This window comes from Coffea arabica, chromosome 2e (genome assembly GCF_036785885.1).
Source record: "Coffea arabica cultivar ET-39 chromosome 2e, Coffea Arabica ET-39 HiFi, whole genome shotgun sequence".
NCBI classification, from domain to species: Eukaryota; Viridiplantae; Streptophyta; class Magnoliopsida; order Gentianales; family Rubiaceae; genus Coffea; species Coffea arabica.
In genome coordinates this window covers 58970656-58987078 of record NC_092313.1, presented here as the reverse complement: position 1 = coordinate 58987078, position 16423 = coordinate 58970656, and the positions used below count along the sequence as shown (strand labels likewise).

General features: G+C 35.9%; 1 protein-coding gene across 1 annotated transcript; it reads right to left on the bottom strand.

The window, feature by feature from the left end:
* Positions 1 to 486: 486 nt before the first annotated feature.
* Positions 487 to 3491, bottom strand: LOC113732589 (ETHYLENE INSENSITIVE 3-like 1 protein). Its single transcript, XM_027258476.2, has 2 exons — positions 3303 to 3491; positions 487 to 2675 (listed from the first exon to the last, which is right to left on the bottom strand). Exon 2 carries the CDS (start codon positions 2612 to 2614, stop codon positions 788 to 790), a length of 1827 nt encoding a protein of 608 aa, XP_027114277.1. The 5' UTR covers positions 2615 to 2675; positions 3303 to 3491; the 3' UTR covers positions 487 to 787.
* Between the last annotated feature and the right edge of the window lie 12932 nt (positions 3492 to 16423).

Genomic DNA, 16423 nt, shown 5'->3' with positions numbered 1-16423 from the left:
AAGATTGCAATCAAGATTTAAAAAAACACATATACCAGACATACGAAAACAACAATTAAGTCTAAAACTCCCTGCATAATTGCATGAATTGAATATGATTACCCAATGATGAACATGGAACTTGCTTCTTGCTATCTGAATTTTCCTATTGCCACTCGATTATTCAAGTTCACTTTGAACTCAAGTTGTACAGCATGATGATCAGATTTAAGTACGGAACAGGCTTGCTTTAAACTTGTATCAACTAGGGTGCAAAATCATTAGAAGTTCAATGGGATAGCAACATGTGAATCAACCTCTGATTTGCGAAAGCTAATAAAGTAAATCAGGTTATAGCAAACCATCAATACTTTCTTCCCTGTGCTTTGCAGTAAGTACCGTCCAACAAAGTAAAGCTGGAGATCTAAGAACCAAAAGTCCAAGTCACACCAGAATGGAAAGAATGGAAATAAAATTATGGAAAGCAATGCAGAAATAATATGCCAATTATCGGATGAAACTAGCTCCATCATTCATATAAATTCAGCTCGTTATAGGACAAAAGAGTAACACTGATAAGTACATGAAGTATGTAGACAAACCATAGGTGAAAACTATATATACTCTAAGGAACAAGCCAACTACCACCACTTCTAATGACTTAAAACAATAGTTAAAAAAAGGGGGCTCATTTCACAGTGCTCTTTACTTTCACATCTGGAACCTTTCCAAGTAGATTACCAAACAATATTGCAGTGTTTCTAATTAAGATTAATAACCGAAGTCTTGACATAGTGAGGAAGAAGCTTCAAGTGTACCATGTTGTTATATCCTCCTTTGGGAACAAATCCATTGAATAATCAACTGATTCCATATTAAATTCAGGACCGAAGCTGAAGTCCAAGTTGCTGTTTAGGTTGCCATTGAATCCTGAATCATCCGTTGACTTGCAGTTACCATTGTCATAAAGAAATTCAGTTGATGGAAATGCAGAGTGGCTCAGAGTAAGAGATGTTTCTTTCGATATACTGCCTCCCATTGTAACTCCTGGCCTGAAGAAGCTTTGGTCTCCATGGAGCTGTATAATCTGTTGTTGAAGGTTTTGATCTCCGGCAGCAGTGTCAATTCCAAAATCAAAACAAGTCTTTTCTTGTACACTGCCATCATACATAGACATGAGGCCAGAAATCATCTTTTGACCATCTTCTGGAATTCCAAGTTCAGAAATACTCAAACAAGAGGGATGCTCAATCACGGGCTGAGAAGCCGGCTTAAGTTGAACGGATGGTGCAGAGATGACCTCTGGCTTCTTCTTATATGGCTGATAGTTCATTATGCCAAGATTTTGAGAAGCACTCAATCTGTATGGACAGTTAATCTGGTGATTGTTCCTCAATGTTCTGTCATGAAATCCCATATTGTAACCACTATAAGGGCACTGAGGATTCTGACAGGTATAGATTTTTTGGTCTAAGTCTCCCTCATTTGACATAATTTTCCTCTTGTGGATGAGTTCTGGGTCAATATCAACAACTTCTCCTTTAACTGGAGCCAATGACGGAAGCATCTTCCCATCTTTGGATACATCAATGCCCATTTTCAAGAGATTTTGGGGCTCACAGTTTGCATCAAGACTTCCCTCACCATTCACCCCATCAACATCATAGTCATTAGATTCCACTGAAGAATACAACCCATTTCCAGCCTCAGAGAACATACGTGGATAGATATCAGGATAAAGCTTCTGAGCCAAAACTTCCTCATGATTTATGATGGCAAGCCAAGTAGCACTCTCCTTGGCAGTCATCTTATCCTGCAAACATTTAGATTGTCTAACAAGCTTCTGAATCTTAGAAATGTCAGGTGACATGTGTTTAATAACCGCTGTCAGAACCCCCACCTTCCAAGCCTTCTTCAAGTCATGAGGCTTTTTGTATGGAGGACAAACTTGATCCTTTGGTAGGCCCAAATCAGGCCACCAGTCCTCAATCCCACTAGGCCACCAAGGTGGGGGTATACCCTTCTCTAAAGGGAACCGCCTTTGGGGTGGATCACAGTGCTGCATCAGAGCCGACAAGAGTGACCCCAGAGTAGTATCCTGAAGCTCCTGTAGTGCATGAGGAGTTGATGTTATGTCACAGCAATCTTCAACCTTTCCGGGGATAGAATGTGCTACCCGATACTTGGCAATTGCAGCAGGAGCATTCCTATCAAACCGAACCTTCTCCTTCCACCAGGCACGAAGGTTATCAGAGGCACCAGTAACAGGTTTACCATTTTCAGGGATAATTCCGTACACAAAACCTTGAGCTTTACAAACCTCCATCATTTTGAGCATGTACTTCAATATGCCATCTTGTGCACGTGACATCTTCTTCCTGCGTGCTTGCTCCTGCGATTGGTGCTGCTTCATGCCATCATCTACTCCCTCCTTAATCTTCTTCTGCCCTTTAAGCTTCCTGAGTAGCATTTTATCTCTCCACATCCTCCTCTCCAGCTCATCAACGTCCATCTCCTCATCACTATAATTGTCATCCACCACTCTGCCAGGTTCAACTTCGGGAGGCACATCTCCTTCTCCACAAGGAGTTGAGAGGAAATCAAGATTGCCAAAGATTCCCATTTCATCAAACATTCCCGTTACGCAGAAAAGGCCTACTTCTATTTCGAAAGATCAATTTCACTTAATAGTCTCTCTGGCAAAAACAGAAAAGTTCACTTAGTAGATCAAGGCGAACGAAGAAACCAAGCCAATCAGGCAAAAACAGATCAAATATGACTCAACAGAATCCACTTCCACAGAAATAATTGCAAAATACATCATTCAGAGGCAGTGTAAAAATTTATACACAAAATACAAGTACATAAAACAATTCTCTTGAATACAAAACAACCGTAAATTAATCTGAAAAAACAGTCAGTAAACGTGTTTATGGACGGAAATAATCAGGATAGAGACCATAACTCAGTACCGAACTCTGATCTCTATTTAAATTATAAAGTTTTGTATGCCCGGTTCACTTCTTTCAACAAGTTGGTTCCATCTCTAATCCTTAAATTATCCAAAATCTTAGTCTAAAGTCAAAATCTAAGTAACAAGATAATCCACCAATTCAATAAGCCGAAGCATAAATTAATAAGACGCACAGAAATATCAAGCACCAGAACACTTAAATCATATAAAAATCTTAACCAAAATCAATACAAATAGATGCTTCAAAAGGGTCTTCAGAAATTTCAAGAAATCAACATGTGGCTACAAATAAAAAGGATAAGGAAAAGAAAAAAGCTACAAAATCAAAATAGTTCATAAGTGAACTTACAGCTCTTTCCTCTAAGCTATAATTCTTGCTACCCAAAAGTCTGGAGAGCTATTCTTTTATGCTCTGCTCAATTTTTTTGGAGAACACCAAACAAAACAAAACAAAAAAAAAAAAAAGAGCAGAGGGAGACTTGAGGAGGTGTTGTGCTGTGAGAGAAGACAAAAGCAAAGCTTATCCAAAGTGCCTGTGCAGTTTCCAGTTTTATATAGTAGGTGTGAAGTTGATGTAAGATATTTGGTGGGAGCTGTCAAGTTAGAAAGTCAATCTTGTCCTTATTCAAAACACATTTACTGGACTATATTTTGGTAAATTGTGGCCTTTTTTTTATTGTATTTTTTTTGATTTTTTTGTAAAAAAAATTAATGTAGCGATTTGATATATGTGAAATAAAAAAGTGATTAGAAAATGTGTTTACGTAAAGCGTAGTAATTTTTCAAAAAAAAATTGCTGTCCAAACAAGGCCTTAGTATTTCGTGATTACTACTTTGTTTTTTAAATCCTAATTACATGTTTTTGTGTTCTTATTTATGAAATTATAATGGAATTGCTATCAACTTTAATGTGATAAAAGAGACTTTAAATCAATATCCCGTCTTTGTTTTATTCATTAATGAACATCTCAATGTATATTATCTTTTTTTTTTATTGAAACCTTGAACTTAATAACCAGAAGGATACTTAGTAATTTGATCTAACTTCATTTTGTATAAATCGAGCAAAATTAATGTATAAAACTACCTTAATGATCCATTGATGTACCACTTGATCCATTTTTTTTTTTTTGAAAAATATAAAGTTACAAAAGACTTTAATTAAAATTGAGGACGTCAGTATAACTTACCAATATTTTTATTTTGCAATATTTCGTGTAATTAGTGACGCTTATATGTTACAAAACTTTGAGATATTTGGTGGGTGTAGTTATGTAATTTTGTTTTCTCCAGTGTCAAGCGATGAGTTTTGATCAAATAAGAACGCATTAAAAGCACGAGATTTTATTAAAAAGTTATGACTCTTGAGATTAATTCACCCGTGTTCAAGTTATGTAGTAGCGTTTCAATGTTTTTTTTGTCAAGACTGTTGGTTCTACAAAATAGGAACACAATAAATGTATGAAATTTTGTCAAGAATCGTTGTGACTCTTGAAATTATTCTAACCGTGATCAAGCTGTGTGGTAGGGTCTTGAAACATTAAATAATTTCACATTGAGGCAAATTTGAAAGTATTTCTATTTACAAAACATTAAAATAATGTGGATTATTCTATGGCTAAAAAAGGTTCTTTATTATGGTACTTTGTAAGAAATTGATTAGCAACCGCTGTGTGATTAAGGTGTAAATAGATAACATGAGAAATTGGATACTTGGTTTTCTATTCTTTTTAATCCATTTTCTTCTAGATACCCTTAGTTTGCCATAAAGAAATCTAACAATTTTTATTGGCTTTTCTTAACATTACTCATTTGGCAATATAATTTTAATGCCCTTATTTTGCTCATTAATATATGTCTTTGATTTTCTTAAAAGACATTTTATGCATTTGCAAATAATTTAAAGTGCATTAAGAAAAATTATTTTCATAAAAATTAATTTGACATTTTAAAACTAAACATATAAAGAATTTACTGAAATGAAAATGCACAAATAGATAGTTATTTGACAGGGACAATCGATACCAATCGTACATCTTTTTTTAAGACAAACAATTTCAATAAAGGAAGTAGAATTGTAGGTTTATTTATTGGATTAATTTTTTCTATACTGACAGTGTATACAATGTCAACTTTTTATGAATGACAATTATACAAAATTTAAATTTGAAATCTTAATTTTGCACATGTGTCATGAATTCATTAGTGATAGTTTATATATTGTCAGTATATCTAAGATTTATTCTTATTTATTATTTGTCGTTGATAATTTAAGGGTACCTGATTTAGTGGGTAATTGATTAGTTTTTTAGTTGAAGTAAGTAACCGATTTTGCGAGTATTTTGCACTTGTGATGGGTGATTTAGAAATACCCTTAGATGACTAAAATTACAACCCGTAGCACCATAATAGTGCACTATACATGGTAAGTTTTGTGCGTAAAGATATTTTTTAAACACAATATAAATTTGGTCCAAAACTCAACATAGCCTTTTTTTTTTCGAGATGTGAAAGCACCCCAATATCAAAAGGAAAAAGGAGCAGGAATAGTCGTGTGGTCGTTACTAAATAGTGCAATACATTTTGAACAATATGTAATTCTTTGCAAATTATTTGCACAATTTTATAATAAAAATGCAATAATATATTACAAATGAGATCCATATGAATAGTCACTAAATATTACACACTTCTATTGTATAGTTGTACAAACTAGTTAACCATGAAATACGACATACAAAATAATTAATAACAAATTACATCTTATTAAAAAAAATTATTACATAGTTCAGTAACTATTGTACTGCCCACTGCTACTATCAAACATAAGGATGACAATGTGTGGCTACCCGCTCTGCGGGGGCCTAATGGGGCGGCAGTTGTGTGACGACCCCACGTTCCCCTAAGACGAACCAAAGGGTTCGACGGACCGCCTGCCCAACTCTCGCCAGGACTACTAACGAGCCAAAAATAGTAAATTACAATTCAACACTAAAAGTCATAATATAAGACATCAAGTATCTCCAATATTTCCACATCAAACCAAAAGCTACACTATTACATTACACTTGTTTCACTAAACTACTACAAGTATGATATATAACCAGATGTATCCCAAGTACAAAATTATTAAACTTATACAAAAGGAAATCCTGTAACCACCAACCTCCAGTTCACAACCTGTTAAGGAATCCAAACTTAAAGGGGTGAGCAAAACCCAGTGAGTTCAAGAAAAATAGGCAAGCAAATAATGTCAATAAACATCCATTTCACAATTTATACGAACATAAAAAATTCCCAAATAAATACACAAGTGCGTAAATAAAAGTTCAAACAAGGGAGGATACGGGAGCTCTGAGGAGCTAGTCCGCCGCTTGATCTAGATTCTCATGAGTTGATACTCCGTCAATATAACCACAACAAGTCTATAGAACAACCTTTACTACCACTCTCCAACCACCGTTTCAAACCCCCAACCGGGCCCGCTCGTCAAAAATAAATTATTTGGTAATACTCGAATATACCTAGTCGGTGAACGCATTCCAACCGACAATAAATCAATAAAGAGCCATGGCTCACCAATCCCTCGGCCAAGCCCTTGTCGGCCTGAAGTGAAAGGTTTACCGATGAGTTTTGGGCATCCCCAGCATGTTCAAGTAATAGGTAAGATGATGAGACAACACTCAATCATCAGCCAAGTATAGGTGCAAGTTCAATATTCAAGTACAAGCAAGACAAATCGAGACAATTAAGGGAGGTCGGACGAGATAAAGTATACATCCACCTCATCAAGTGTAGTATATATATATCACATCCCATCAAGTAAAATAATCAAGGCAATAAACAAGTACGGCATCAAGTCATGCACTTGACACTCACCAAAAGTAAAACAAGTGATCAAGTTGGCACTACACTTTCGAAGATGACTCGGCCTCGAGGTCGCCTTGGTCACCTGGGTCAAGAATAAACATCAAAAACCATCCATACTAACTTACACGTGAGTATCTAAACTTCGACTCTCACAAATTCAAATTTCCAGCTTTGGAACTTACCCGATGCAGTTTCTAATTCAGTTCACAACTAAGGCTACACAGGTCCAAAAAAAGCGTGGTTTATGGCGTTGAAAACTAAATTCAAAATACTAAAAATCACTAGAAAAAACTGTCTTGAAATTCATTTCGTAAGGGGAGTGAAATCGAGTTACAAACTGCAGCTGCTCTGTGTTACAGTTAAAACAGGAAGAGAAAACAGCCAACTTTGCTAGTTCACTGCGACTCATAGAAAATAAACTAGCATGTGTATTTTATACCGTTAGAAAGACCTCGGAGCCTAGTTTCAAATACCGCAAATGGCACTTGATTTTGATTCCTGTAGGATAAATTACGTTCTGTTTAGTGAACACTGGTTGGCTGCCCTGCTCCAGAATTTCCAGATTTGTACACGAAATTTTTGTTTCTTCTTGACATTCAAACCAACAGCAAACACCATCCATTTTTCTCACATTTGAAGCCAAGTATCTAACAAAGTTTCTTGGGTAATTTTGTGGCCAAATCACACCAAAATTTTTGGCAAAGATGGGGCCAAAACAGTCATACATTCAGTTAGCACCAGAACAGAAAATTTTTTCAGGTTTGTTCTTCTCCTATTAGCTTAACTTTAACTCAATCAAATGAAGTGATTTTTGGAAGATAATTTACACACACATAACCTAACATGTAACAAGTATTTTTGCATCAATTTAACCACAAATTTTAGGAATTAAAACAGGGGAAAAGCTCCTGCAAAATTTGGACAGCAGCCTTACTTCTTTCTTTCCAAATTTTCCTCCTAAACTCTCACACCAAAACCAAGTTAGAATTCACCATAACAACAACCAACATATAAGAAATCCTCAAGTCCACTACCTAATAATCCTCCTCAAGGCATTCTACCTAAGTTGGGAGTTCCAAGAGCCCAACTTCCAAACAAACCAAGACAACCAAATTTCTAGCAAATGAAGCTATGATTCTACTAAGATAACAACTCTAAAGGAACAAGAAATGGTTAGATGATAATTACCTCTCTTCCAAAGCAAGAAGCTCTAAGCTAAGAGTCCAAAAGCCACCAAAACCACCAAAAATCTGCCTCAAGCTTGGGTTTTCTTCAAGAATCAAGGGTCTCCAATGTTGCAAGAGGATGGAGCAAGATGGACCAAGCTTTGGCAAGGATTTTTGCCAAGAAATTGAGAGTTTTTCTTGAGAGGAAAAGGAAAAGAGAGAGTCAACCAAGGTAGGAGAAGGGAAAGGAAATTTGTGAAAGTTTTGTGTCTTGACTTTTGAGTTTGAAAGACAATAGAAATGACATAAAGTGAAGCCACTTTATGTCATGTCAAAGTCAACTCGAACTAGTATCGCTACACAACGCCATTGACTCCGTTTCTCTCATCTCACTAGTGTACCCCAAACACAATACTTTTCGCTCGTAACTTCTGTCTAATGGTCGAGCCTAAACCCATACGTGAAATTTAAATACTCATGCAATAATAATAAAAAAATGAAACAATTTAAGTACGTGCAACAACTATAAAGAGTTTTTCGTTTGGATGCAAATGCCATGGAATAATTTAATGAACTAAAATAGAATAAAATAAAATGAAATAAGACGATATAGAAATAAATGAAATAAAATAAAATAAAATTGAAAGGGTTTTACGGGTCCTCACAGGTTGAGGCAGGGGATGGAGAGGGGCGGGGGGAATTTTTCCCCCCCTTTAGAAATAAGGCGCCGCTAAAATAATAATAAATATATATATGTATATAATTATATATATAATATTTAATTTAATTAGTTATAAACTTATGATAATGATATTATTAGTTATATGTATTATACAATGTATATTAGTATATGTAATATAATTGATATTATTAATTATACTAATAATTATATATGTCTACTAATAGAAATTATTAATTAGTTATACTAAATTTACTAATACATTTTTACTAAATTCCTAATTATATTTAATACAATAACATTTTTTTCTCAAAAAAAAAGCACAAGTATAATAATGAATTAGTGATTGAATTTGTTGCCAAAAGTGAAAACTTGACTACTTTAGTTGTGTTTATTTTATCATGTTGGATTGTATTCAAATAACTTTTGTTTGATTGTTTTTATGAGTTTTAATTATGAAATTACAATGAATAACAACTTGGTGATGTGTTGATATTTTATTACTTGATTATCAACTTATGGATAATCAATCGATAATCAACTTATTGATATTTCAGAACTCACTACGAGACGAATTCAACTTATGGATAATTAATCGATACTAAAAGTCAAAAATATAAAGAAATGGTCACTTCTTTAAAAATACATCACAAGTTACCAAAAGTACATCAGCATTCCCCAAAATATACAATCTCCAAAAGTTATCTAAACAATTACATTCAAAACCCTAATCAAAAGTCCATCAAGTTGGTTTCTCCATAATTCTTTCTATTTCAGCTCCTATTAAGGAAAACAAAGCTAATGGGATGAGCTAATACTCAGTGAGGCCAAGAAAACATGCAAACACATAGTTCAAGTAGTAATAGCACTTATACAAGAAACAAAACTATAACATTCAAGTAATTCACAATTTGAAATAAAACACACTCAATAAGGTAGCTATAATCCACTTGCTTTGCCGAGTTTCGATTATATACCTCCACGTGATGACACTCCGTCAATCGGGTAGGTATATTTAGTCCGTAGAACACCGCTTTACTTCACGAATCCCCTTCACCGTTACACCCCCTGCTCCGGACCCGCTCATCATTTTAAAAGGCGATACTATTCGAGTATGCCAAACAAGATCTCTCAAATAGATCAAATTTTACGAATATCTCATGGTTCACCAAGTTTCTCGACCAAGCCTATACCGGCTCGAGTCACAAGGTTAACCAATGAATTTGGGCGTCCCCCGAATACGAATATAAGTCAAATACGAATATAAGTCGATGAGACAACGCTCCAATCGACAATCACAAATACGATTCACAATCACATCACTTCACACGAGTCGAATATCAATTCACATATCGAATTTTGATCATAATTTCATGTAAAAGAGAACGAGTGCGATAAAGTACACACTTGTCTCGGCAATTCGAATTCACACAATTCACAAGAAGCAATTCACGTATTTAACAACAAATCATGCACTTGACACTCACCAAGTCAAAAAGTGAGTAAGTGAGCAAGTAAGCTTTTAGGCGTCCTCTCCGAGATTCTCTTGAAGATCCCCTTGAGCGCCTGAACAAATAACGTATAGCTTTCACTCACAACCATGCATTAACCAAGAAAGAATGCACACTTGTTTAGACTAAGTCAATGCCTTAAAAGAGAACCTTAATCTCTCAGAAATTGAGGTTCAAAAGTGAGGAGTTAAAGTCCCAAGAGAGACTTGCCTCTTCTATGAAATCGAGTTTAAACGGCCTATCGATATCGAGAGAGAGTGACAGCTCTCAAAAACTCATTTCTTACGAATTCGGAAAATTTCTGTTTTGCGCGATAATCTTTGAAAAATCAAATCCTGAGTTTGACATGTCCAAAAATGGAAAAATTTATACCGTCGGAAACTAGGTTCGAAGTACTAAAAGTTTCTAGAAGACACTTTTCGATGGTTCCAAACAGAGAGCATTCATTTTTCAGCTCAAAGTTGCTGATTTAAACAAGCAAGATAGAACCAGTCTTGTTTTTCGGCGATATTTGAAAACTCGGTATAATTCACAGAAAGTGAACCAGCCTTTGAAATTCGTAACACAATAAGAGTTCCAAACAAGGTTTCAAACACGATAAGCGGAACTAAATTCGGAGTTTTGAGTATCAAGATATAATAGTTCAAAGTCAACTGAATTTTGCACACTGATCAGAAATTTCCAGATTTGCAGAGCCATCTTTGGAACATCATTTGGATATCGAAATGTTATTGAAATTACACCAAATTTAGTACACTTAAACTTCCATATGTGGACTATCTCTCTATCAAATTATAGGCAAAAACTCAAGTGGGAAGGCAGTTAACAAAATGACCAAAATTCGTGAAATTTTTAAAGCAAATCTGCCAACCCACTCTTTCTTTCTTTCCAAAGGTTTTTATCCAATGAAATCAATCCCAATTCACTCCATTTTTGAAACCAAGGTTCCAAAAATATTTAATAAACAATTTTCAAACAATTGACACAAAAATTTGTGAGATATAACATTCCAAAATAGGTTTGACCATTCGGCTAGCAAGAAAGGAAAACTTCCAGTTTCCCAGTTTTGTTGCACTTTCGAAATCAGACCACATCTCACTCAATACAAGTTCAAATTAAGAATGGTTTATGGCATTGTAAACTAGGTTCAAAATACTACATTTCATCAGAAAGAGTCGTTCCAAAATCAGTTCACAAGTGAGAGGAAATCAAGCCACAAGATGCAACTTCTTCATTCTACTCGGACAGACAGTCACAACAGGACAGTCAACTTTGCTGAATCACTACGGTTTACCCAATTCGAACTAGCAGATGATTTTTATACCGTTAGAAAGCTATGAATGTCTAGTTTCAAATGCCATAAACGGCACTCAATTTTGACTTTTGTACAGAGAGATATGTTCGGACAAAAAACTACTGTTCGGCCCTCCTGATCACCATTTCCAGATTTCTTTCTTTTTTGAAAACCTTACTTTTGAGCAACCAAATGAAACGATTTTTAGAAGGCACTTTTTACACACAATATACAACATATAACCATCAATTTCACAGCCAAACAAGCATCAAAATTTTGAATTAAAACAGAGCAACAATGGACAGAAATTTTCGGCCAGCACTACTCTCACACATTTCTCAACTTTCTCTCCATTTTCTAACCGTAAACCTCTCATATAACACATAAACACAACAATCAAGCATTTTAATTCTCAAGTCAGCTACCTATAATCTACCTCAAAATCGCTAGCCTAGAGATTAAAGCAAGAAATGAAACTCCTCGAGTACTCTAGCCTATTTCTTGCTTAGAGTTTCAAACCCATGCAAAACTAACCATGATTCTTGAAGAAAATGGAAAGATTAGAAGAGTTAAAGGGTTACCTCTAACCCTAGATGAAAAATCAGATTTTTCCACCACAAATCCTCCAAGAAGCTCCACTAGATGATGTCTTTTTCCAAGCTAGAACTAATTTCCAAAGGTTTTGTGAGTTGTGTGAAGATTTGTAGCAAGTTTGAAGCTTTCTTCCTCCCCTTTTTCTTCTTGTTTCGGCCGACCAAAGAGAGAAGAGAGAGAGTGGTTTGGTTGTGTGAATCTTGTCTTGGAAGCTTTGGAGGGAAAAAGGAGCAAAAAGTTGTACCAAAATCAACTTCAAATAGTGCTCGAATAGTGTTTCGTACCACCACTTTTCTCTCTTGTTTGTTTCACTTGTGCACTAATCCTCCAATGTAGTTCCTTTAATACTGTAATTATTCACTCTTACGAGTCTAGTATAGATTTCTTAAATCTCCACTTAGTTGTTCCGATGCAAAATGCGCAAACTTTCGACTCGCGCGCGATAAAGCTAAATTTAAAAATAATTCATACAACGATAATATAATTAACTAATACTATGGTAAATAATTATAAAAATTACTATTTTAAGAATAAAAACATGAGTCCTCACATTCTCTCCCCCTTAAGAAAATTTTGTCCACGAAATTCATACCTTGATTTGGAAATAGATCTGGGTACTTCTTTTGAAACTCCTCCTCTATTTCCTAAGTTGTTTCTTCTATTCCATGATTCCTCCAAAGAATTTTCACCAAAGGGATTCGTTTGTTCCCCAGTTCCTTCACCTTACGATCTAGAAACTTTATTGATTTCTCCTCATAGGTCAGTGTTTCGTCGATCTCAATATTTTCCGGTTATAGGACATGAGACGGATCTGGATGATATTTCTTGAGCATCGATACGTGAAAAACGTTATGGATCCGAGATAAATTTGGTGGTAATTCCAACTTATAAGCCACATTTCCTACATGTTGAAGAATCTTATATGGTCCTACAAATCTTGGTTGTAGTTTCTTTCCTCTTCTTGCTATTAAACTTGCTTTTAAAGGAATAATCTTAAGAAAAACTTGGTCTCCAACCGCAAACTCCAAATCCTTCCTTCGGTTATCTGTATAACTCTTTTGACGACTCTGTGCGGTTTGAATCGTCTGGCGTATTAACTTCACTTTTTCTCGCGTCTCCTCGATCCAAGGCACTGCAGTGGGGTCTAAAATCTTTCTTTCACATATTTCATCCCAACAAATCAGAAACCTACACTTTTGGCCATAAAGTGCTTCGTACGGAGCCATTTGAATGGATGAATGGAAACTATTATTATAAGCAAACTCTACCAATGTTAAGTACTTACTCCAATTCTCTCCAAAATTTAAAATACAAGTTCTTAACATGTTCTCAAGAGTCTGAATTGTCCTCTTAGACTGTCCATCAGTTTGGGGATGGTAAGTAGTGCTAAAATTCAATTCAGTCCCCAACACTTCTTACATCTTTTGCTAGAACCGCAAAACAAACCTAGGGTCTCGATCGAACACAATACTTATAGGTATCCCGTGTAGCCTTATAATCTCATCCAAGTATAACTTAGCTAACTTCTCCAACGGGTACTTCATACTAATCGACAGTAAGTGAGCAGATTTGGTCAACCTATCCACTATTACCCAAACGGCGTTGTGACTTCTTTGCGTTCTTAGCAATCCAGATACAAAATTTATAGTGATATTTTCTCACTTCCACTCGGGTATCTCTAAAGGTTGCAATAGGCCAGATGGTTTCTGATGCTCGGATTTAACTTGCTGACAAATCAAACAAGTCTGGATAAATTGAGCAATTTCCTTTTTCATGTTCTCCCACTAATACAAACTCTTCAAGTTCTAGTACATTTTATTCCCTCCAAGATGTACCGTGTACTTAGATCGGTGTGCTTCCAAGATTTCCTTCTTAAACCTTTCGTCCTTTGGCACTACTATACGATTCCGAAACCTTAATACACCGTTTGTTCCCAAGTTAAAATCTGACTTTTCTCCTTTATTAACTTTCTCCAACCACTTTTACACTTCAGAATCCTTCTCTTGTGCCTCCTTGATATGTTCCAACAAAGTGAATTTCACGATAATATTTTCAAAGATCATTTTTCTCGGTTTCAGACGAGGATTCCAACAACTAATCTCTTCCAACAAGTGCAATTCTTTAATCATCAATCCTGCCACTTGCATTTGGCAACTTAAAGTATCGGCCATTACATTGGCTTTTCCTGAGTGATAATTTATCGTGCAATCATAATTCTCCAAAAATTTCACCCATCTACGTTGTCTCAAATTCAACTCCTTTTGAGAAAACAAATACTTAAGACTCTTGTGGTTCGTGAAAATCTCAAATGTCACTACATATAGGTAATGCCTCCACTTCTTTAATGCAAATACTACAGCCGCTAACTCTAAATCATGAGTTGGGTAGTTTCTCTCGTGCGGCTTTAATTTCCACGTAATCACCTTATCATTCTGCATCAATACACACGCCAAGCCTTCTTTGGAAGCATCTGTATATACTACAAAATTATCCTTTCTATTAGGTAAAACTAATACAAGTGCTCTCGTCAACCTTTTTTAACTCCTGAAAACTTTCTTCACATTTTGGACTCCATATAAATTTTTCACTTTTCTAGTCAACTCAGTCATGGATCCAGCAATCTTAGAAAAATCTTTGATAAACTTCCGATAATACCCTGCTAACCCTATTAAACTTTGAACTTCAGTAGGGTTTTTCGATTGCTTTCACTTAGAAACCGCTTCAACTTTGGACGGATCCACCTTGATTTCGTTCTTAGAAATTATATGACCTAAGAAAGTTACTTCTTTCAACCAAAACTCACATTTGCTAAATTTAGCATACAACCGATGTTCCCTCAGAGTTTGTAAAATAATTCTCAAGTGTTTCTCATGATCCTCCAAAATCTTAGAGTACACCAATATATCATCGATGAACACTTTAAGGTTCATACAATTAGCAAATCATGGGGCATTTATAAAATATGCACACAGGTGCCACAAGAGTACGTTTAATCATACATGTCAAAAGTAGACCACATAGTCAAGCAAAATACAATGGCCTCAGAACTAGCACAACTCCAACTAATCCTAACTACACAAATCAAAAGATTTATCACTCCCAGTCTAATCCTCAGCAGGACTATTAGGCTGAACCTTCTCCTCAGGATTCTCCTCGAAAGGCTCCTCCTTGGTGCCCTCCTGAACCGGACTCTGCACAACATCCATCACCTCATCGATCAACAAAGTGGTATCAACTAGAATCCCAGAAGCCCGATCCCGGACCTACTCGCCTATCCTAGTGAGTCGAGCCCTAACCCTTTAAACCTCATCACGAGCGGCCTCAGCCCTAGCCAACTCGTCCACTACCGTCCCCTCTAACTCTACAATCCTAGCACCCTGAGCATCAACCATGGCGCTCAACTCCTCAATCTCCTGAAGTAAAGCTCTGTTGGTATTCATCAATTGACGATGCTCATCGTCAATGGACAATAATAGGTCATTAGGGTAAGCGTGTGTCGCCCTATAGGGACAACGGGGAAATCTAGAAGAAGGCGAGAATCGAACACGAGCTCCTTCACCAAGTGCTCGATAGTAAATAGACCTAAGGGGCTCCACGTGGCCATTAGCATGACCATTATCATGAACAGCATGTCCTCTGTTACCATTCTCTATCCCTACAAAACAACCACAATTTCGGTAAGAAACATAAAATCACTAACCTGCTCAAACATTACTTAAGGTATAACTAAATTATTTCATTCATATTCTCGAGGGTAAAGTTTCTAATATGTCTCCCAAATAAATCTCTAAACCTAGTGCTCTGATACCAACTGTGACGCCCCCACTTCTCCCTAAGGCGAACCAAAGGGTATCGGCGAGACGCCTGCCCAACTCTCTCTAGGACTCACTACGAGATGAATTCAACTTATGGATAATCAATCGATACTAAAAGTAAAAAATATAAAGAAAGGGTCGTTTCCTTAAAAACATACAAGTCTTACATCACAAGTTACCAAAAGTACATCAGCATTCCCCAAATATACAATCTCCAAAAGTTGTCTAAAACAATTACATTCAAAACCCTAATCAAAAGTCCATCAAATTAGCTTCTCCATAATTCTTTCCATTTCAGCTCCTGTTAAGGAAAACACAACTAATGGGATGAGCTAATACTCAGTGAGGCCAAGAAAACATGCAAACACATAATTCAAATAGTAATAGCACTTATACGAGAAATAAAACTATAACATTCAAATAATTCACAATTTGAAATAAAACACATTCAATAAGGACACATGACCTCTCAGGAGTTAGAATCTACTTGCTTTGCCGAGTCTCGATTATATACCTCCACGTGATGACACTCCGTCAATCG

What these genes read in the sequence shown, in the direction of transcription:
- LOC113732589 (XM_027258476.2), bottom strand. Translation starts at nt 2,614, where the DNA reads ATGTTTGATGAAATGGGAATCTTTGGCAATCTTGATTTCCTCTCAACT.